At 40.6% G+C, this 22,501-nt stretch overlaps 1 protein-coding gene and 1 long non-coding RNA gene across 2 annotated transcripts; one reads left to right on the top strand and one right to left on the bottom strand.

Moving 5' to 3' along the window:
• Positions 1-108: 108 nt before the first annotated feature.
• FAAP20 (FA core complex associated protein 20) lies at positions 109-7,241 on the bottom strand. Its single transcript, XM_028740932.2, has 4 exons — positions 6,956-7,241; positions 4,560-4,707; positions 1,887-2,512; positions 109-560 (listed from the first exon to the last, which is right to left on the bottom strand). Exons 1-4 carry the CDS (start codon positions 7,099-7,101, stop codon positions 488-490), a joined length of 993 nt encoding a protein of 330 aa, XP_028596765.2. The 5' UTR covers positions 7,102-7,241; the 3' UTR covers positions 109-487.
• On the top strand, positions 6,914-21,211 carry LOC114602555 (uncharacterized). Its single transcript, XR_003707937.2, has 5 exons — positions 6,914-7,017; positions 9,786-9,868; positions 17,156-17,241; positions 17,846-17,998; positions 21,097-21,211. It is a non-coding gene; the product is annotated as an uncharacterized LOC114602555 (long non-coding RNA).
• The last annotated feature ends 1,290 nt before the right edge of the window (positions 21,212-22,501 follow it).

The following is a 22,501-nucleotide window of genomic DNA, read 5'->3' as shown; positions in this document are numbered from 1 at the left end:
AGGTATTTGTGAAGCTATACAGTAAACTGACTGAGTATCTTAATGAAGTACATCGTACAAAAGCATTAGTGAGCAATCTGAATAAACACACAGAAATTGCAGCGGAGGAAAACTGCTAGCTATCTTTTTATTGAAAACTTTGTGGCTGGATGACTATTTAATTTTCAACAAACCTCATCCCCTAAGCACCCTGAAGCCGATAATTTTGTTATTAGATTTTAAACTCTGTACAGTCATGGTTCATAATATGTCCCATAGAGAACATACACTTCAGTAGTGCTTTTACTAGAAACATAAGGCATGTGCATCCAGACTTCACTGAGGTTCCCACAGACATTTACAGTACTGACCCGATAGCAGGATACACATAATGAAATATGACATGGCACTTAACCACCTCCTTCTTTAGTTTTTTTTGATCTGTGGTAAATTGCTGCAAATTTATTGACTACTAAGAACCATTGGCTGTTCTCTGCTATCTTCTTTGTTACCAAATTACATCTACATCACTTTCAGACAAACATTTAGCAAGATGACCATCAATGTCCAGTTTTGACCACCTGAAATTGGAAAACAAAATTATCAGACTTGCAGATTTTAGTATATGCATTTATGGCCTTCCCTTCCCCATGCGATCTCTAGGCAGGTTAGATAACACTGAATGTCAATTTGGCTGTATCGTGCAGGAAGAAATATCATCAGTAATAAACACTGCAGAGGGAGTGATACTCTGAACCATAGCTGTCAACTTTTCTCTTTTGTGAGGAATCCTATAATAAGGGAATTTCCCTTAAAAAAGGGAAAAGTTGACAGCTATGCTCTGAACTCATCCTTCATCCCATCCCGAAGTCATGTGCAAAAAGGTGTGTCTTGATATGCTGCAGTGTTAGAAACAGAGATATTAAAGCTAGGCACCTAAATGGCACCTTAAACCTAGGTTATGGGTGCAACAACGGAATGTCTAGGCACACTTTTTTATAATGAGAATTCAAAGCTGAAAATGGATGAACTGCAGCTAAAATATTATGTTCATTTTTCACATGGTCTAGTCCTGCCCCTGCCCACCCCACTAATATTCTTCAGAGGGTCTTTTCTCCAATCTTCAGAAAGTAGCTGGAAGTGGGGAGGCAGAAAAAGGTCCTCCTTTCCTTCCACATTGCAGTTTTAATCTGAAATCTTAGGTGCAGTACTGCGCCCGGAGATCAGAAACTGCTCATGCTAATGAAATTCCATGTCGCAAAATGTGCCTAGAACAATGGGAGTTTCGAACACTGGTCTGTTGCCAAAATGCACCTCGGAGGGGTGGAAGGGCCTTCCACAACCTGGAGGCCACCACTGAAGACCCTCTCACACCCTGCGGCAGAACCATCAGCCATCCCTCTCCTGTAGATCTTAACGCCCGGGAGGTGTTACATGGGAAGTAGTACATCTCAATTTTGTGTTGAAATGAGGAAAAAATGGCATGCAAATTAGGGTATTAAAAATGTGTTGAAATCTCTCAATACAAAAAAATAGTGTTTCAATTTTGCGTTTGTTAGGGGAAATCTTCCATGTGTCGTTTACTAACAATTTCTACCTTCCATCCTCCATCTGGCAAGAGCAGCCAACACCCTTTTCTGTCTTCCCATTGCTTTGTGCCCCAATTTCTTCCTATTGGATGTGGCAGTGTTTCTCAAACTTCGGGTCTCCAGCTGTTGTTGAACTGCAGTTCCCATCATCCCTCACCACTGGTCTTGCTAGCTACCTAAGGACAATGGGAGTTGCAATCCAACAACACCTGGAGACCCAAATTTGAGAAACACTGGATGTGGTCACTTCAATGTGTGTGTGTTGTGGATGTCATGAAGAACTGAAAAATGAATTTGAGTAACATAACCAATACTTACTTTCCAGTAAAGTGGATCTGACACATGGGACACTGGCTGAGAGCTAATATTTCCTCCCTGTGGTCCTCTGTTTTTTCTTGGTTGCCGACACTCAAACAAAGAGCAGGAGATTCCTGCACAGGTAACACTGATGTGGCATTGTTAGGCTGGCACAACAAAGCACTTTGCTTATCATCATTTGATAGTATTTTATTTTCCTTTCTGCTTTTTCCTTCACTCTGTGTTGTACCCCCTTTCCAAAGCTTTTCAAACACAAATACTCTTGGCTGGCTCTGTGCAGCTATTGATGAATGTCCTGGTGATTTCTGCTGGGTTGAGTGCAGGCACATTTCAATCATTTCTCTACCTTCCAGCTTAGAGGAAAGATGATTGTTGTGTCCAGTTGTTGTTTCCTCAGCAGTATATTTACCAGCTGGAATGGGGTTTTGCTTGGGAACAGGAGAAATAATACTGAGTCTCCCATCTGCATCATTTCCTCTTTCTATCAAACTAAGAGCTTGATTTTCAGGAGGCTTTTTACTTCTTGAATTATTTGTGTGGTAACATGGAAATGGAGTCCACTGAAACTGTTTCATTCCAATGTCAAATGTTTCTGGGGCTGGCTGAGGATTTGTAGTTTGTGAGCTCTGAAACACAGACAAATTAAAGTTTTGCTAACTCTGTAGATTCAGAAGAATATTTAAAAGAGGAAAGCCAGTAAGATACCATAACCAGTGCTGGGTTTGAATGTGGAAAATACAGTTTGAAAGAGCTCCCAAGGTATGATCTATCACTTACGGTTCGAATACAGAAAATTTTTAACCACACTTCATGAGTTTATCCAGCTTAACAATGGCAGGATGTTTGTGTTATCACCAACACAGCCTTGTTTAAGTGTCACTGTAACTATTGTGCCTTTGCATAATTACCACTGTCCCTTTTGCATTTTGCTTGCCTCTGACTTTAGTCCTCACCATTCTGCCTTACCCATGATGTGTATGTGCGTGTGCATGTTGTCAATTTGAGATTACGCTTCATGCATCCAAGGTGGATTCTGATCAACAAAAGCTTATGCCATAATAAATTTAAGTCTTTACAGTTCCACAAGACTGTTTTGCTTTTCTTTCATTCTCTAGTGGCTCCACGGTGGAAACAGCCTTTAGTTCTGTCAAGTATCTCCTCCTGGTTGACAGGCATGGAAATTAATGGACGTGACTAACTTGGGCCTATTAATTTCAATGGGTCGACTCTGAGTAGCACTTAGATGGATTCAACTCTTGTGCACACGCCTACCCGCTTCCTCCCAAAACCAGTTAAGTGTGTCATCAGTGTCTTGTGACCATGTTTCAGGACTTTAAAGCCAAAACCACTGCCAGAGGCATGTCAGTTTGGCATAATAGGAGTGTAGGCTGCCTCTTCTGCAAGTTTGACATGAGATGCTGTGGCAGGAATGGGGGTGGTACTTACTCCCATTCCAGTGGTCCTCCTAAACCCCTGCTTTTGCCACAATTCAGTCTCACTCCCCAAACCTGCACTCGACAATAAGAATAGGCATACCTTCTATACTCTTCCATACTAAAAATCGTAACACCAACCCTTCCTCACACCGCTCAGTTAAGGCCCCAAGCGGCAGTGAAACCAACTGTCACAGGACCAAACAGAAAACTTCCCACATCAAATGTATTATTACACAATGCCCATTAAAACTTAATACAAATATGCAGGATTTCGGCATGGGCAGTTGTGGGATATGGTGGCCTTTTTATGCTGTGCTATTACTGCTATGCTTGTAGCTACTTTTTATTACATCCAAATGTGGCTTGAGATGCCAACTGCCTCTCTCCATTTGAAGCAGATCCTGCAATTTGTCATATATGGCCTTGTTTCATGTGCTGCCTCCATGAGAGATCCAGTGGGTGGCAACACAACAGGCCTTTTCAGTGGCGATTGCCCACTTATGGATCCAGCTTTTTAAAAATAGAATTGCCTTTTAGAGATGTCTTTGTTTTATGCCGGTTATAATGCGTGTGTTTGTTTATATATTGTAAGGCACTTTGAGTTACCTTGGTAAGAAAGTGACAAATAAATTTAATAAATAGTAATCCAAATGATTTTATATATTGGTTGTTAGACTGGGAGTATGAGTTTGTGGCCCAGAGTTATTTTATTATGCCACTGCTATACATTTTGTGAATTTTGTACTGATTAATTGAATTGTCAAACCATGTTTCATATTGTTTGCATTTCCCCTCCTATTATTGTCATTTCTGTTAGCATCAGCCACTTTGGGCTTCTTCCTGGAGAAAAAAAGGGGGGTACAAATAAAATGATGACGTGTGAAGTACAGCCTCTTGTCCAACTTTATCCTCCTAAAGTTCAAGGCTAAATGCAACAAGTTTGGCTTTCTGGCAGGTTTTACTGATGACTCTGACAGGCTCAGTGTATCACAGTCAGCATCAACTGAGAGGGTTCCTTCCATTGTATCACATTCTGGAAGGCATTATAAAAAGCAAATTAGGGCAGTGGGGAGCTTCTCTAATATCAAAGCCATTACCTTCAACCTTATTTTCAATTATTTTTCCATTGCATTCATTTAAAGTGAATGAAGATGAGGACTTGTTTTTAATCTTGAGATAGTATCTTAATGGTCAATAAGTATCTTAATGGTTAATAATAATTCAAAACACGTTTTACCTTTGTAAGAAACTTGGGAAGGTTGACTACTTTTTCTAAACTCAAGCGATGCAGGTGTGGCTCCACAGACTTGAGTAATGTCATCCACGCGATTTCAGCACCGCTTAAGCCTTGCTCTTCAAACCAGCAAGAGCTGCTGGAAAATGTACTACAAAACATAAAACTCAGGAATAGCATCATTTCTCTTGTCAGAACCAACCTGGTACAGCTGAAGCCACTTGCAAGCTTGGAGTGGAATTGTTGAGAATCCTACATTTGCGAGGCAATCTTGGTGACTGCACACTGAAACCAGTATGAAAGACAAACAGAGAAGGCTCCCTTTTAAGGTGCTCTCGATTGAAAAATTCCACACCTGTAACAGTAAACTCTTCAAAAAACAACAACCTCTAAGTGGCCACTATTTGCAAACATCAGGTCCTTTGGTCTAAAAATGAAACAGGAGACAGATGTAGGCTACTGCTGTAGTACTATGCAACATAACCAAAGCCTAAATGTGTGGCTTATGTTATTTAACTTACAGTTGTGAATAATAATATCAAATTAATTAGCCTCTAGTGATGACAAGTCTTGCTCTACTTAATCCTAATCATAAAAACCTGAGGCACTTAACATATACACTCGATGGACACTCCTCGCCTCTCGTACACAATGACCTCTCAGATTCTTGTTCACCTGCACACCCCTTGCACATGACCGATTCTTAGGTAAGTTTCGAGCATTTATTACAACGTTCTGTTAACTGGTCTGCGTTGACAGCAAAACAAAACTGTTCTGAGGATTTTTAATAGGTCGTGTATTAATATTAATACAATATACAAGTTATGTTATATGAGAACAGCCCTCATCATCCTCATAACAAAACCCTGAGGCTTTGCCCCCCTTTTTAATGCACATCTAATTCCTCTTGACGCTCAATCACCTAAACACTCCCATAATACAAATCTTAAAAGGAGAGGTTTTTGTGTGCCTTTACTGCTGTAACACGTTTATTGGCTTAACCTATTTTGTTCTATTGAATGATCTTTTAAATCTTATATTCAAGGGGCTCATGCAGGGCTGGATTTAGGTTTGATGAGGCCCTAAGCTACTGAAGGTAATGGGGCCCTTTATATGTCCAGCTGTCCTTTGTCAACAACAAATTGTCGCAGTTTTTTGTGTTGGATATACTGTATGCTATATGGTGGCCACTGGTCCCATCACCTCCTGGCAAATAGAAGGGAAAGAAATGGAGGCAGTGAGAGATTTTACTTTCTTGGGCTCCATGATCACTGCAAATGGTGACAGCAGCCACAACATTAAAAGATGCCTGCTTCTTGGGAGAAAAGCAATGACAAACCTAGACAGCATCTTAAAAAGCAGAGACATCACCTTGCCGACAAAGGTCCATATAGTTAAAGCTATGGTTTTCCCAGTAGTGATGTATGGAAGTGAGAGCTGGACCATAAAGAAGGCTGATCGCTGAAAAATTGATGCTTTTTAATTATGGTGTTGGAGGAGACTCTTGAGAGTCCCATGGACTGCAAGGAGATCAAACACATCCATTCTTAAGGAAATTAGCCCTGAATGCTCACTGGAAGGACAGATCCTGAAGCTGAGGCTCCAATACTTTGGCCACCTCATGAGAAGAGAAGACTCCCTGGAAAAGACCCTGATGGAGGGCACAAGGAGAAGGGGGCGACAGAGGACGAGATGGTTGGATAGTGTTCTTGAAGCTACAAACATGAGTCTGACCAAACTGTGGGAGGCAGTAGAAGACAGGAGCGTGCTCTGGTCCATGGGGTCAGGAAGAGTCGGACACGACTAAACAACAACAACAACAATATGGTAATTTATGGACCTAATAGTTTATTTGCCTATTTGCACATAAAATATGTATTTTATCAAAGTAATTGTTACAACCAGTCTGTGCAGAACGTAGGCACCCTATATATAGAAATGAGCAAACCTGTGATATTTTAGGGAGCAAGCAGGGCCCATTACTTACATCATAGGAGCCTACACAGCACAAAACACTGTTGCTGTATGTAGGTTTTATTTTAGCTTGTATTTTTAGCTTGTATTTTGGAAATGTACCTCCAGTGTTGTTGTTTTTCCTTAAATTTTTGGGGGGGCCTCCAAGAGAGGGGGCGGCCCTAAGATATAGCTTGTTTAACTTATAGGTAAATCTACCACTGGTCATGCCTTGTTGCAACTCGCCTCATTCCAGTTAACTTGAAGCATATGCGCGCGCACACACTCAGAGAACGATCCAATCATTCCACACTCATCCACCTGCGCGCGCGCACCCCACCCCCGCGCCGCTGCATTCCTAGGCCTCGTGGCGGGCGCCTGCGCATTCGCACGCAGACTCCCCACCCTCCCGCAGCGTCTCAGAAGGAATCCCAACCCGGACTCACGGTGCTCGGCGAGGAATGGCCGAGGGGCGTCGTTCCGCCTCTTCTTCCTCCTGCTGCTGCTGGTGCGGCTGCCGCCTCTTGCGCTTGAGGCTGAGCTTTCCTCCCCGGCTGCTGCCGCCGTGTTCAGCCCGCTCTTCGTCGGCCATAGCTCGGTCTCCTCTACCCCCCACCCCACAAAAAAAAAACAAAAACAAACCTCCCCTTGGGGAGGAATTAGGGGCCGCCTCCTTCCGAAAAGGCGGGAAGGGATTTTCTGAGGGGAGAGCTCGCTCGCTCAGCAGCCCCAGCTGGTGGCCAACGGGCCGCCCTGCTCCCAATGCGGCCGAGAAAATGGCGGGTTGTGTGGTTTTGTTTTTTTAAAATATTACTCCCCCCCCCCCCAAGCCCCTTAAATTTTTTTTATCGTCATCCTATGGAGGGCAAGGCTTCCACCCCCCCAAAAAAGGAGCGCTCCCCACCCCAATTGCTGGGTTCCTGTCAGACTGTGTACTTTTTATTTCAGAGATCTTGACATGTGGGTCCCAATTCGCCCACTTCGAAATATACTCTGCCCCTTTTGCCTCCCTCTTATTTCCTCCCCTTCCCCCACCTCCATTACTGCCTTGCTAAACTTGGGAGGAAAATCCTACCCTCAAACAAACGGGTGCCTGGCAGGAGTGGATTTTAGTAGGCCAAAGCTGCTTAAACCTGATACAGCACAGCCCTGTTTACTCTGAAGTATGCCCTTGTTTTGCTCCTTAAGGAGAGTGTCGTTTGAAGGATAGGTTTCAAGCCTGAAACCTGCCTTGGGGTTGTGCTCCGTGTTCAGCCCTGCTCAGAGTAAGCACATCAGGTCGTCACTCCAGTAAGTCCTTCTCAAGAGTAATCCTATTGAAACAGATGAACCGAAGTCGTAGAGTCAGAAGTGACCCTGAGGGTCATCTAGCCCAACCTCCTGCAATGGAGGAATCACAACTAAATCCGTGACCGATGGCCGTCCAACTTCTGCTTAAAAAACTCCAAGGAAGAAGCGTCCACCACCTTCCGAGGGATTCCACTTCCTAGTAGAACAGCAGAAAGTTCTTTCTGATGTTTAGTCGGAAATTCCTTTCTCGTAACTTCAATTAACTCAGAGCTGCTCTGAGTAGGTCTAGAATGGGATACAAGCCATTGAAAATAACGGTCATGACTCACTTGGGTCCACTGACTTTACTGGGTCTGCTCTTCAAAGGGCTTAGGTACAGTTCATTTACTTTAGCAAGCGTTTGGGTGGGAATGTCTCAAGAAAGGGAGTTTCTGCACAGATGGAGGAAAAGGCTGCTTGAGAAAATTTAAGAACTTTAAACATTCTTACAGATTGGAATCTCTGGGCAGACTATATTTTTAAGGGGTTTCCATCTTTTTTCATGTTTCAGTTAATATCTGAAGTGGTGAATCAATGAGATCAGCTTGACTAATGTTTTCATACAGCTAGACAAACCTTTAAATTTGATTTGCAGATTTTGCATGGAGTTTGAGAAACCGTTTATAGATTGCTCTTCATGAATGTCACCCTAACGAAGTCTACACATGGCATGAACATTAAGAAAGCATAAAAGGAAAAGTCCAACAGCAGGAAATAATTGCTTCATTGCCTCAAAACTGCAGCTGTAAAAACAAAAATGAAAAGTGTTTTCCTCCTAGTTCATACCTTTTTTTACAGCACTGTCTGCAAGCTGGAATGTAGTTATTTACCACTTGGTGGCACCAAATTATTAAAAATACTTCTTGAGAGTACAGTATTCTATTAACATTTTAGTAAATGGATTTAATTTTGGGGAACTAATATTTATTTCACGTTTATGTGTAATTGGAAAAAAACTGATCCTAAGCCTCCAGTGTCTTGTGGTATATTCATTTGTGAGAAAGGCTTTGGGATTAAATCCCAAGGAAAAAATCTGTACCCGCTGCCTTGTGGGACATATTTGGGAGAAATAAAGGCTAAGGAGTAAACCCTACACAAATCCAGAGTGCAGTCCCTAAGACAGTTGGATGGCGCCTTGTATGCCCTCCTTCTGGCAACTCCTGCAGCCAAGCTGGTTCCAAACGTATTGCTTTCCTTTCCTTTGGACTACATCAATGAAGTCATCCTGGAGGCCCAGAACCTTCATACACACTGCCCAGGCTTGCGCCCCGGAGAGGTCACTTTGGTGCTGCTAATGCAGCAAAAACAACGTGAGAGGTAGTAGTTATAAGTTACTCATCTCTGCAGCCACAGTAGGTGCTGTGATTCTCCAGTGGTTTGGCTTCACTCCCAGAGGCGCACTCCATTGTCTCTTGAGACAGACAGACATCAACAATATGTGTATCGTCATATGCATGTATAGCACACATGGGTTTACCTGCACTGCATGTATTTGTTTTGTAGTATTTTATGCAATACCCAAAAACAGAACAAATACATGCTTAAAATTTGCATGTGCTAATTTATAGGTATAGATGCAATATTAGAAATAATTATACCTAGAACATAATACGACCTGTGAGACTGCTAAAGTATGCTGACTGTTGATGGGCAACCTCAGTGCCCCTTCTTTCCCTTTGGGTTCTTTCATATATTTAAACTAGACTTGGACAAGACACCCTTCAAAGAGTACATGGCTACCCTAATTTTGTGACAGTTTTACAAGGGGAAGAGCAATTGCTCACTGCTGTTTCTGCCTATATGTTGAACAGTTCTCAGATGCAGTGTAGCAGAAATCATACTGGAAAAATCATTTTGTGAAGATTGTGAAACTGAAAGATGAATGCTTGGTTTATTCCTACTGTGTGAGTCTGCATTTGTAAACAATTGTTTCTCCTCCGTTTCAAGGTAAAAAAAGAGTAACAAAACTTCAAGTCTACACATGACATGAAAGTAAAAGGATAAAAGAAGTCCTAACATCAGGAAATGAGGTAGGTAGCAATTTTTTTGTAGAAGAAAATGTTAAGCTTATTGCAAGAGACATGTCCAAATGTGTTGCTTAATTTGTTATGGTCCACAAACACATTAAGTATTTTAAATATATATTCCAACATGTTTCTACATCTTAACTCTTTTTATCAATATCAGCTCTCAGTAAGTTGTTGGGAATTAACAGAATTAACAGTTCTGGATATAATTTTTCAAAGGGTCATGAACTTGGTTGTCATATCAGAAGCTCAGAAAAGTAAAATGGGCCCGGAAAGAGTGTTTCTTCTCCACTACACTTGTGAAACTCTATGGTTAATTTTGTTTTAAAAATTATTAAATTTCCTTTCAATTTAAATTGCAATTCTAAAATCTTAGACTTTTAATGGCATTCTTATTTCGGCTATAGCTAACTTGCAAAACTCATATGCCTAAGGTGGAGAGTTCATTTTTAAAGCAAGGATTAGATCATTTGAACCCATAAAAGCCCAGTTCACCATTGTGGGCTTTGACACAGATGAATCTCAGCTCACCCCACCCCACCCACGTCTTTTTATTTATTTTAAAAATGTTGTGTGGAACCACCTCCTGGCTGAGATCACTCAGGCCCCCCTTCCTTTTAAACTTCAGGTACTTGACAAAGATATTTCTATTTCAGCAGGCATTTTAAGTAAGTTGTAGTTTGCATAATTTGTGGTATTGCTTTCCACACCTATGTCACAAGGCTATTTACAAAATGCAAAAAACAACAATAACCCACCAGTTACATATCAGCAAATAAATTTAAAAACAATACTACTAAATAAACACCTGTGGCACAGACCTGTTCTTTCAGCTGGGAAAACTTGAGTGAACAAAAACGTTTCCAGTTGTTTCTGGATAAATGCAGATAGTGGGTGACTATAGAGCTTACAATTTGACATGTGGTTTTTGTTTGCTTTAAATACTGTATTATTTTGAGTGATCGATTGTTTTATTGATTATATAAACCACTCTGTGACCAAGTATGGTGAAATATAAATAATGGAAATAAATAATAATAAAAATCAAGTTGAAACAATTGACATTCCGTTTATCATATTTAACACTCTAGTGCCAAGCAAATGTGTAAATACTGAGTGGGATTCCTTTCTATTAACAGCATCTCTGTCTGTCTTTCTCAACATCCCTTCTTAAAGAAATAAGCAACATAACTCAAATGTAATGCAAGGATATGTCATGTTTTGTGTGCTAGGGTTGTAGCCAACTAAGTAATACTCAGAGTAGACCCATTAAAATTAATGTGCTTAAGTTATACGTGCTCATTTATTTTAACGGGTCTACACTTAGAAGGATTAACATTGGCTAAACACCATAGTCCCAAGCCATGGAAAGCACGTTACCTGAAAGCCAACAATTCTAGAGACTAAAAAAAATTGTATAATAATTGCTGATACCACTGCTTACTACCTCTGATGCCTGCAGTTCTTGGCTTTACTCTTTTAAAAATACGATTAGTCTGTAGTTGTAACTTATGCACCCTTGTAAGTATGTAACAAAGATGCTAGCTTGAGGGAAGAGAGCTAGAAAGGGAGCAGTTGTTGGAACAAATTCTAGTTCTCTTTAGACATTCATATAGACAATAAATCCAATGATATAAATCAAGCACCAAACATACTATATGCATACTTCATTTGTAGACGAGGAGGGAGGGCCAGAAAGGGCAGCATGTGAAACACAGGTGTCAGCATTTGCTGAGGAAGAACTGGTACATTATCAACTAATCCACCTTCTGCTATTTGTGATTTCCTCCCCAACAGCTGTGGCATTAAATAAGAGCTCACTGCATTTGGGAAGAATTAGAGAACTTAATGGGGATAGGGGTACCACTGCTGAAGCATTGGGGAAAGACAGGGGAAGTGGGGATTTTGGAGGAAATGTTAGACACTTGGGGTGGGAGTTGGGGGAAGAGTTCATTATTCAGCTGTGCTTCTAGATTTATCAGTGGGAATTGCTATGGTTCTTTGTTCTTGTCTTTCCACTAAGGCTGATATGGCACTATACATGCACCGTAGGCTCTTTTATGGTCTACTGAGAGAGTCCTAGGGAGTTTATTTTAATTGCAGAACAGAGTTGGTGTCGACTTCTGCCAGCTGCTAACAGGAGCCCTCCAAGATAGGCTAGATAACATACACAGATTCTTGTGCTAACTGCTTTATAGAGAGATTCATTCTTTGAGTCAGAAAGAGGTGATTATATACATCCTAATTATATGCATCTTTACTCAGAAGCAAGTGTACATAGTACTGCAGCCATAGTGATAGATCTCAGTTTATTTAACCTGTTCCATTGTTCTTATGCAAGAAAATGTTGACTTTTTAAAGACTAGGGCGTGCAACCTGTAGGCCAATATTATTCATAGTTTTTCAAAATAAAGAACCGCTGAGTGAAATAGGATTTACTTCAAAGTAAGTGTGCACAGGATTGCAGATTGAAGTTTGGGTCAGAGAACTTACTGTTTTGCACAGGGCTATATTACCATATTTCAAATCTTCATATACTCCTGACTTTGTTACTGGAGAGGACACCTGGTTAGGCACCACTGAAGTACTTATATAATTATACAGCTGGAATAAGGTACTGGTAGGATAGCAGTTCTTTGAATTTAAAATGGCTGCCTTTGCTGTTGATGTATACCCTTAATGGCCAATGGGGGAACATGTGACCCTTGTATGTCATGGAACATTATCTCCCATTAGCCCAAGTCAGCATGGCTAATACTCAAGGCTAATGGGAGTTGTAGTCTATCAACATTTGGAGGGCTACATGTTCGCTATTCTTGAAGAGTATCCTAATGAGGAGTGACCTTAACTATTACCAACTTTGAAGACAAACTCATCTGTATACCAGTGTCTTTTCTATGTATGTTTCAGGGAACTTTGTGGGTTTTTTTAATACTTATGAAGAGTGGGGCCACAGTTAGGGTGATGGTAAAGGCGTAAAGTGTCCCATCCCTCATGTTGCGATCTGGAATGGGATGAGGTGCACACTGCAATTTGTGTAAAAAACAAAACAAAAAACCTGCACATTAATATTCACAGATACTTAGCTAATGTATCATCCATCTAATCTGACTCTCAAGCGCCTGTGTTCTCCTTCTATGTAGCCAGGAAGAAGAATTCAGTGGAATTTCATTTTTCTTGTACAGAATCTTGGCTCCTTGCTGTGTAGGAACCAGAGGTCAGTTTCAAACTCTGGTCAGTTTCAAAATAGCTTAAGAAGAAGCCAGGATTCTATGGAAGTGAAACTAAATGCTGTCAGTGTCCTCCTCTAAGCAGTGCAGGGAGAGGGGAAGGGGCAATGTGCCAGCTGAAGTCTTGCTGGGGCTCATTCCAGTTCAGACATGTATCACCAAACCATAGTTTAGTGATACATGCTACATAGGCCATTACTACATAGGCTTACTCCTTGGCAAATGTGTATAGAACTGCAGCCTAAAAAATTGGTTTTAGCTAGCTGAGAAGCTTTCGTTTTCTAAGCTTCTGCATGGAAAATTTGAGTGGAATGCTGACATGGACAGATTGTGAAATGTGGCATGGGCTTTGCCACAGTAATTCCACACTTCTTTATAGCAAAGTTTTTTAAAAATAAATAAATCCAAGTGTCCCATAACTTATAAGGGATATTTCTTTACCACCTGCTGCTATGAGCAACTTGTGGAATGATTTGTTTCACATGAAACCATGGTGTTCAAGTGGATCACCCATACAGTTTTCGATGCAATTTGCTTGCACGGAATTAAGACTTTTACTTCTGAGTAAAAAGGGTTAGTATTTGGTTGTTGATCATAGAAATACCGAAAGAATCATAAGCTACTGTTCCTCAGCTGTATATATGCCAGTTGTACAGATAGTGCAGCCTAAGTGCATGTTTTCACATGCCTTCTGCTCACTTTAACATTGAATTCGGTTCTCATGAGTGCTTCTGAAGGGCATAAATTTACCCCCTTGCATATTTGCTGTCTCACTTTCAGCACACTGTTTTTACTTTTCAAAGCATAGAATGACATAGTCTGTAATGCTCTCTTCCCCCACTTGCTGATGCCTCCTGACTATCAAACTTTATCGATGGATGACGGCAAACAAAACACAGTCTGGGAGACGTGCCTTGGCACTGGGATGATGTTCCTAAATACAAGCACCCACTTAACCACATGCAGCCTTTTACCTTCCACCTGTTAGAATAGTAGCCTAATGTATTTCACATATGTTAGTGATAAATACCACCCTCATAAATCATCTGATGGTGTCTTTCTCATGAACTGGAGATAGTCAGCAATTCAGACTTGCCAGCTTTGGATTGAGAAACTCTATAGTCACTTGAGATTGTGTGTCTTTCTCTCTGGCATTTTTCCCCCACATGGTAGTAGTTTTTGATCCATCCTATGCTGATAGGAATTTTATCAGTGCTGTATGTACCCTGCACAATGCTATATATTTTCATGCAATTCTGAAGAAAGCTAACCAAAATTTGCCAGCAAGAGAAGTATTATTTGAAAAGGATATACAGAACAAGCAACTTTGTATGATGCTTACTTATTCTGTTGTAATTTAGTCTGCTTCTGATAGTTAAACCCTAAAGATCATAGAGTTGGTCATTAGTTCCCTTGCCAAGGCAGGAAATCCACTGTTACAGTATCCCTGATAGTATCATAGATTCACAGAATTGTAGAGTTGGAAGGGACCCTTAGGGTCATCTAGGCCAACCCCTGTATTGCAGGAATCTCAACTAAAACATCCATGACAATGGCCATGCAACCTCTGCTTTAAAACCTCCATGGAAGGAGAGTCCACAACCTCCTGAGGGAGTCCGTTCCACTGTCAAACAGCTCTTACTGTCAGTAAGTTCTTTCTGGTGTTTAGTCGGGATCTCCTTTCTTTTAACTTAAATCCATTGGTTTGAGTTCTACCCTCCAAAGCAGGAGAAAATAAGCTTGCTCCGTCTTTCATGTGACAGCCCTTTAGATATTTGTAGATGGCTATCATATATCCTCTCAGTCCCCTCTTTTCCAGGCTAAACATACCCAATTCCCTCAACTGTTCCTCATAAGGCTTGGTTTCCAAACCCTTGATCATCTTGGTCATCCTCCTCTGTACATGTTCCAACTTGTCAATATCCTTCACAAATTGCAGTGCACTCTTACACTATAGTGCAACAAAATTGGGACAAAAATAAACTGGAACATTTGTGGTTGGAAAGTTACAGGATTTAAGCAAGAAGGTCCAGGGCATACATTGAATGGAAGCGAAGCAGTATGTCAGTCCCAAAAATTTTGCAGGTTCCAACAGTTGAAAGCAGGATCACATATAGCACACCAACTCTGCCATGATCACAATCATGAATTCATAACAAAAAGGGTATCTGGAGGGGCCCGACAGGCAGTCTGTTCCACCATCAAGCAGCTTAGATTGCCAAGAATTTCTTAAGTTTACAGTATTCCAAATCATTTTCTTGCAATTTTAAACCCATTGGTTTGTGTTCTGTCTCTGGAGCAACAGAAAACAAATTTGCTCCATCATCTGACACCCCTTCAAATGTTTGAAAATGCCTATTGTATTATCTCTTAACCAACTCTTTTGCAGACTAACAGACGCAACTCTTTAAACCTTTCCTGAGCATGGTCTCCAGGCTCCTTCAGATTGCAGTCTTCATCTGCTAACCTCAGCCAGTTATATGCAATCTTGTTTTCTGCCTTATGTCTCTGTTTTTTCCTCTTCCCTCTCACTTTTTCCTTGTCTCTCTCCAGCCGCTCCTGTTCTTTCTACTTAACCATCTTTCCCCTTTAAAAAAAAAATCCTGTTAAAGAAGAAGGATGGTTATGCCTCTCTGGTGTGACCCACTTAAATTTGGCTTGCAACCAAGTTTGAGGTCCTGACCCATCAGTTGAAGATCAGTGCTCCAGAGTAACTAGACCTCAGAGATTAAAAAGGCATTAAAAAAATGAATGAACAGTTCCAGCAGTTTAGAAGAAAACAGACAAAGGAAATAGGGAGGAGGGGAAATTTTTGGTTTATTTTTAGAATCTGTGGGCGTGTATTATTGTCAACAATGTCTGTATTTATCGCTGCAGAATGTTTTATCAAAGTGTGTGATTAGAGCCATATAAATTATTAGATATCTACCCAAATGCTACGTGCAAAACCTCAAAAACGCCAACACTTTCCCCCACCCCCACTCTCCTTACACAAAGACGTGCAACCCAACCCTAGTGTTAGTTCTGGGTTTGAAATTTTCCTTTGCCAGGAACTAACTCACTAGGTGGCTGTAGGCCAGTCACTGTCTCTCAGTGCTTTAGTTCTCCCAGGTGGGGATAGTAATGCTTACTAAACTGTAACCCTTTGCACGAACAGTGAGAGCATTTAAGGAGTTTCCCCAGGCCTGGACTTGGCTTTGCTGCTGGGTTCCCATATGGTAGCTGTGCTGAGGAGTGATTTTGCTCAGCAGTGGATGGTGTGCCAGCTGCCCAGGTTTGGGAGGAAGATGGGCCTAGTATTTGATCAGACATGTCTTCATTATACAGACACTAGACTACTATAGCATGCTTTACATAAGGTTGCTTCTGCAAACCATCTGGAAGCTACAGCTAGTATATAATGCAGCATCTCACTCATGCCAGCTTTCTGGAGAATGGGGCTTCTCTTTTATATCAGTTGCACTTCCTGATGGTCAGTTTCTGAGCATGGTTCAAAGTGCTGGTTATCACTTTAATAATCCTAAGGTTGGGAGCAAGAAGCTTAAAGCAGAAGGGGGCAGTCTTCAGACTTTTGGCCTCTACTTAGTTCCTTACTTTATTGTGATTTGTCTTCTTAATAACACTGGTTGCGGGTTTTTTGTGTTGATTGCTAAGATAATTATTCTAAGCATTTTTGTGTGTGTCCCCCCCATTCTAAGCATTTTGAAAATGTAAAAGGTGTTATGTATAAGTACTTATTTTATTATGGCCCATAGGATATTAGAAGACTTGTAAGGTTTTAGCGAACTAGCAGATACTAACTGACTCTTGATTACAACATAATCAAAACAAGTTAATCTCTGAGGTCCACCAACTAGAACCAGGTGCAAAATGGTGGCTGAGGAGGTGGTGATGGAGCCAACTGTCTACTGGACCCCATGTGGTATAAACAGGGAAAACCTGCAGATATAACTGAGTGGCTCCAGGCTATGAATTTTCTAATTTAGAAGTAAAAAATAAGCTTTTTTCATTTTTGCCATTGCTGAACAACTAGAAATCAATTCTTTCTAATCTATTGCAGATAATATTAGATCTACTTGTAGAACTCAATCTACCATCTGTCTGTCCACCTCTTCTCTTCTCATATCAGCAGATTCATCCACTAAGGTACTGTCCTCTTTATGCATATCCCATTTCCATGCAAGATCATGCAATAGGGCTTCTCAGTTGTGGCACCTAATTTTTGAAACTCCACACCCCAGAAGATCCACTTAGCATACTCCTTGATGAACTTTTACCACTACCTGAAAACATCCTTATTCCAGCCTTTGACCTGACATTTTGATGTTTCTCTTTTCCCCCTCTGTTTCTCTTTGTTAATTTGCTATCTGTTTCCTTGGGTTTTGTTTCTAATAACATTGATTTGTGTTTTTAATTGCCCTGATTACAAGATTACCAAGATAATTATTTGAAGCATTTTGAAAATCCAAAAGGTGCTATGCATAAGAACTTGTTTTATTATGGCCCATAGGAAATTAGAAGGCTTGTGACATTTTAGCCAACCAGATTGAATAGTAACTGTGCTTCACTTTACAACAGAATCAAAATAAGTTAATTGTTAACGATAAACATTGAATAATTTGCAGGCACTTAAAATCACCAAATAGCCTTAAACCAGGCAATTACATGCATATGTCCCTATAAATTTATCTTGGTCTCTGAGCTGCAAATGTGAAGTATTCCTGTATTTTATTTGTTTACTACTTTTCAGACAATTATCCTCACCCAAAGCTGCTCACGTGAATAGAAAAGAGGAAAGCAGGATATGCCACCAGGCTTACAAAGTAAAGACAAGACACAGAAGTGAAGGGGAAGTCAGTTATTCAAGGCCATAACAAAGTGCTGAACATGATACCCAGCTCAGGTAAGGTTGATCTTCGTGTGCTGGGGTTCTTGCTTGATTAACAGTTGGCGGTTTTTGTTCCTTTGGTCATTAAATGGGATCTGAGTGTCCTTTCCCGCTTGTTTCTTCAGTCCCAAGCAAACTGGCCACTAGAACAGTGTTATTTCTGCCAGGGCATTGGGTAAGCAAACTGTTATGTCCATCCATGATGTCAGAAAGTGGTGCAGTTCAGAGTGTGGTTTTAACAGGCTTGATGGGGGGGGGGGGGAGAGCAGGTCCTGCTCTTAACGTGGTATGTGTATTATTTTACCTACTGCAACATGTGGCAAGCCAGCTGTGCTGTGTATGAGGTTCCTTTGGTCCAGCCTCAAGGTGCCCTGATGGCACCACTGATGGCAGTGTAATTTGGTTGTGACTTAGGCGAACAAAAACCCTCCTTTGCAGAATAACTGTTAAGAACTGACAGGCAGCATCTGCAATAATGGTCTTACTCAGGCATAGGCAAACTCGGCCCTCCAGATGTTTTGAGAATACAACTCCCATCCTCCCTAGCTAACAGGTCCAGTGGTCAGGGATGATGGGAGCTGTAGTCCCAAAACATCTGGAGGGCCAAGTGTGCCTATTCCTGGTCTTACTTAATCATAAAATAGCAAGGTGTGCATATTAAGTTTGTTAAGTATGGCATAGCTCCGGCATGGAAAAGATACCAATGCAAAGTAAAGCTCTAAAAAACATGGGAGCCAGAGATTATTTTGAGGAAATGTGATACAGGTTTATTTAGTACATCAGAAGAGACAGTATAACAATGAGAACACCAGCAACTCATGGCTCTCTCTGAAACAACTTGTTCGGATCAGAATAGATAAGAATGCTCAACAGTCACAACTATCCAAAATTCAGCACATGACCTTCACTTTTACTTATCTTTTTTGGAAACAGACATGTACACATGGAATATATTGGGGAAAGGGGGGAGATGGGAATTTGTTATGAAAGTACAAGTATATAAACAATGCAATATTTTTAATGCAAAAATAAATATTATTTTAAAAAATGTTTGTCAGCTAAGGCAAATTTTGCTTTATGAAAACATCTCCCAATCTTACTTTAAATTTGGCAGTGGCAACCTCAGAACTGTATATCTGTGTGTAGATATGACACACACAACATATATATGTTTGTGAATGTGTTTACACACACACACACACACACACACACACACACACACACACACTGAAGGGGGAAAATGTTAAAGCAATGAATTTTTGGGAGCCAACTACCTCCTTTTATGGAATCATTTAAAGATTGCTCCTTGAGGCAAAGTTTAGGTAATCTCTGGTCCCTCGTGGCTTAGATTTTGAGCTCAAAATAGAACATATACAAATAAGCTCTCATAACAACTGGCAACACATCTGTTTCATTATGTAGGAAGAACAGAAGGCGATCCCTTTGGGGTCACCAAAATAAGTATATAAAGTAAATACCACACAGAGAGGAAATGTTTGAAAAAGGTATAGCTAAGAGACTGGGGCTGCTTACACACCGATACATTTAAAGCACATCCCCCGGCACCATGTCTTCTCTAAACTAATGCTTGGGACAGTAGTTTACCCCTCACAGAGCTATAATTCCCATCACCTTAACAAACCACAGCTCCCAATATACTTTGGTAGGGGAAACTTATTTTAAATGTGCTTTAAGTGTATGGTGTGTATGCAACCAGTGTAGCCGACACAAGCCTGTACTTCAAGTAATATTAATCAGAAGCCTGCGGAGAAACATTTATTATAGAAATATAAAACACAAGCACTGAAAAGAAAATAGGTGAGTCGTTTACTTTGCCAAAAGAGCTGTTTCCCCTTTATCTGCAAACTGAGGGCATGGCTTTCCTTTTGTTACTATTCTTTTTCTTCTTCTTTTAAAGCTTTTAAATACTGAATGGTCAAAGGTTTGCGTTTGTCGTTTGGTTGATATTGATTAGTCAAACGGCAACCCTAGAAGATACTGAATTCATAGCTCATAATGAACCACCTAGAAACTGCAGAACAACAAATACAAAAAATAAATAAATAATGGCAGTCTTCCAAATGATTCCTGAAAATGAAGTAATGTCAGTGTTACTGCTGCTGGGTCAACGGAGAAGTAGATTTCTGAGAGACAGTAAAATGCTTGGTATATATGACCTGCTTTGGGAATGACTTGGAATCTGATCTAATCCTTGTGGGGGTAGGGAGTGCAATCCTGGGCTGGTGCTGTAAATTTATTTTAAGTGGATGTCCTTTGCTCCACATTCTCACAAACAACTGGGGAATATATTATAGTTGTTGCTGAAAGCCATGGAGAGCACATGAGAGAGCAAATAATACTCTTGTTTGTTATGTTTATAGTACACTTTGTTATAGTGTGCCTTAATGTAAAAATAATTTAAAACATGAGCAAAAAAAAAAAAAGAAAATTATTGGTAGAAATGTTTCAACAAAGAATGGGTTTTTGGGAAAGACCATTAATATTCTTAGAAAGTGGGTGGTATGGTGGTATTTCTGCTTTAGTTTCTTTAAAAATAAATATCAAAAATTAGGTAAGTGTGAGAACAGGAAACATCAAACCCACTTTTTTGTATGAATCTGTGACAAGGAAACTGCTGGGCAAATTGACATGCTCTCTTGCACATCTGCTTTCTCCTAATTCGATTCTAAATTCATATGATGCATCACCATGTTTTGAATTTTATACTAAACCACTGTCTGCTCATTTAAGCACAATTTCGAAAGAAGAAGAAGAAGAAGAAGAGTTTGGATTTGATATCCCGCCTTTCACTCCCTTTAAGGAGTCTCAAAGCGGCTAACATTCTCCTTTCCCTTCCTCCCCCACAACAAACACTCTGTGAGGTGAGTGGGGCTGAGAGACTTCAAAGAAGTGCGACTGGCCCAAGGTCACCCAGCAGCTGCATGTGGAGGAGCGGAGACTCGAACCCGGTTTCCCAGATTATGAGACTACCGCTCTTAACCACTACACCACACTGGCTCTCAGCAACTCCCCTGTATACTGACAAAGCAGACACAAAAGTGATCCTCAGATTGTTTTTAATTCTTTTAATTTATTTTTAAATTTATTTTTAGATTTTTGCAATTATAATGGGAAAAGAGAGAGAAACAACATCAGTTGACAGCATACTCTGATTGTGAGTTTTGAGGAGATTTTGAGCATCACATGAGAAGGCAAAAGAAGAGGTAACTGGGCTTACTAATTAACCAACATTTTGAAGTGATAAAAGTTATTATAAGGGAATGCTGCACTTTGAATTACATATAGTGAATACTCTTATTGCAGGGCGAGAGCTGGTTTTTTGTTATGTGTTCAGTGCAGTTGTGCCAGCTTTCCCTGTACAAAAGGTGTACAAGCAATATATTCAGTATGCAAAACAAATAAGATTCCTTTGTAGTGTCTTCGCCATACCAAAAAATATTATGAGTATTTAATCTCATTCTTTTGTTTTGGATATTAATTGCCTAATTTGAGTTGAAAATGTGCTTTTGCCTAGTCAGAGTGGCTAGTTACTCTAGTGGACACTTTGTCATATGGGTTTGTGTGTGTGTGTCACTAGGTCCTGTATATTTGACATCTATCTACAGTAAGTGGCTTTGGCTTGCTTTGTTACACATTGACTTTCTGTATACATTCTTTTCTGCAATCTGGTTGCTTCTAGACAACCTGTTTGCTGAGCAATCATCCTGATTTGTCTGCTCAAAGTTTGCAAGAAAGTTAGACGGTGCAGACTATTTATTAAACGTCAAGCAATCCTTATCCTACACTTTCACATGCATTTTTCCACCACCTCTATGAGAAAAAAAAAAGATTGACTGGCAGTTTTGGGGAAGCAGATTTGTTCCATAAGTGCTCCAAAATGGAAGAACATAGGAAGCTGCCATATACAGAGTCAGACTATTGGTCCATCTAGCTCAGTACTGGCTACATTGACTAGTTTCAGACACATTCACAGACTTACCTGAGGATGCTGGGGACTGAACCAGAGAACTTCTGCATGCAAAGCAGATACTCTACCACTGAGGCTCCATTCCTTTCCCTAAATTACGGTAGCTACATTTTTATGCAACCTAAGTTTGCTGGTGTGTGATTGAATTCCACCTGAAAACAATTACAGTCTGGAACTGCCTTCTCTTCGACTGGATGGGGGCACACAAGATTGGTTGGTCCTCAAAGCACAGCAAACATTGCCCCTTTTTGCCCCTACATTTATGTGATTGTCTATAATATCACCCCTTCGTGCTCCTCAGTTTGCTTGGTCTTCTAGTATGATTCTCCTCTGCTCTCTCCATTCTCCCATCCCCCCACCCTCACCCCCGGTACTGGCATACTCCAAGCAATTGAAGCTGGTTGTTAACTTCTTCCCTGCAGTTGTCACTGATCCTTTCCAAGTAAAACATTACACATGGAAATTAGAACATGCTTGGCACCCGTCTCTGGTGGAAGGTGAAGGGGGTGGGAAGCTATTGAGAGGCGATG

The sequence above is a fragment of the Podarcis muralis genome, chromosome 7 (genome assembly GCF_964188315.1).
Source record: "Podarcis muralis chromosome 7, rPodMur119.hap1.1, whole genome shotgun sequence".
Classification (NCBI taxonomy): domain Eukaryota; kingdom Metazoa; phylum Chordata; class Lepidosauria; order Squamata; family Lacertidae; genus Podarcis; species Podarcis muralis.
The sequence above is the reverse complement of the archived record's forward strand: the minus strand, read 5'-3'. Positions and strand labels throughout refer to the sequence as shown.

Coding starts and splice junctions, on each gene's coding strand:
- FAAP20 (XM_028740932.2), bottom strand. CDS start 7,101: ATGGCCGACGAAGAGCGGGCTGAACACGGCGGCAGCAGCCGGGGAGGA. Junction 4,708..6,955: donor GCCATTCCTCGCCGAGCACC/GTGAGTCCGGGT, acceptor TATGTTTTGTAG/TACATTTTCCAGCAGCTCTT. Junction 561..1,886: donor CAGATCCACTTTACTGGAAA/GTAAGTATTGGT, acceptor TTCCAATTTCAG/GTGGTCAAAACTGGACATTG.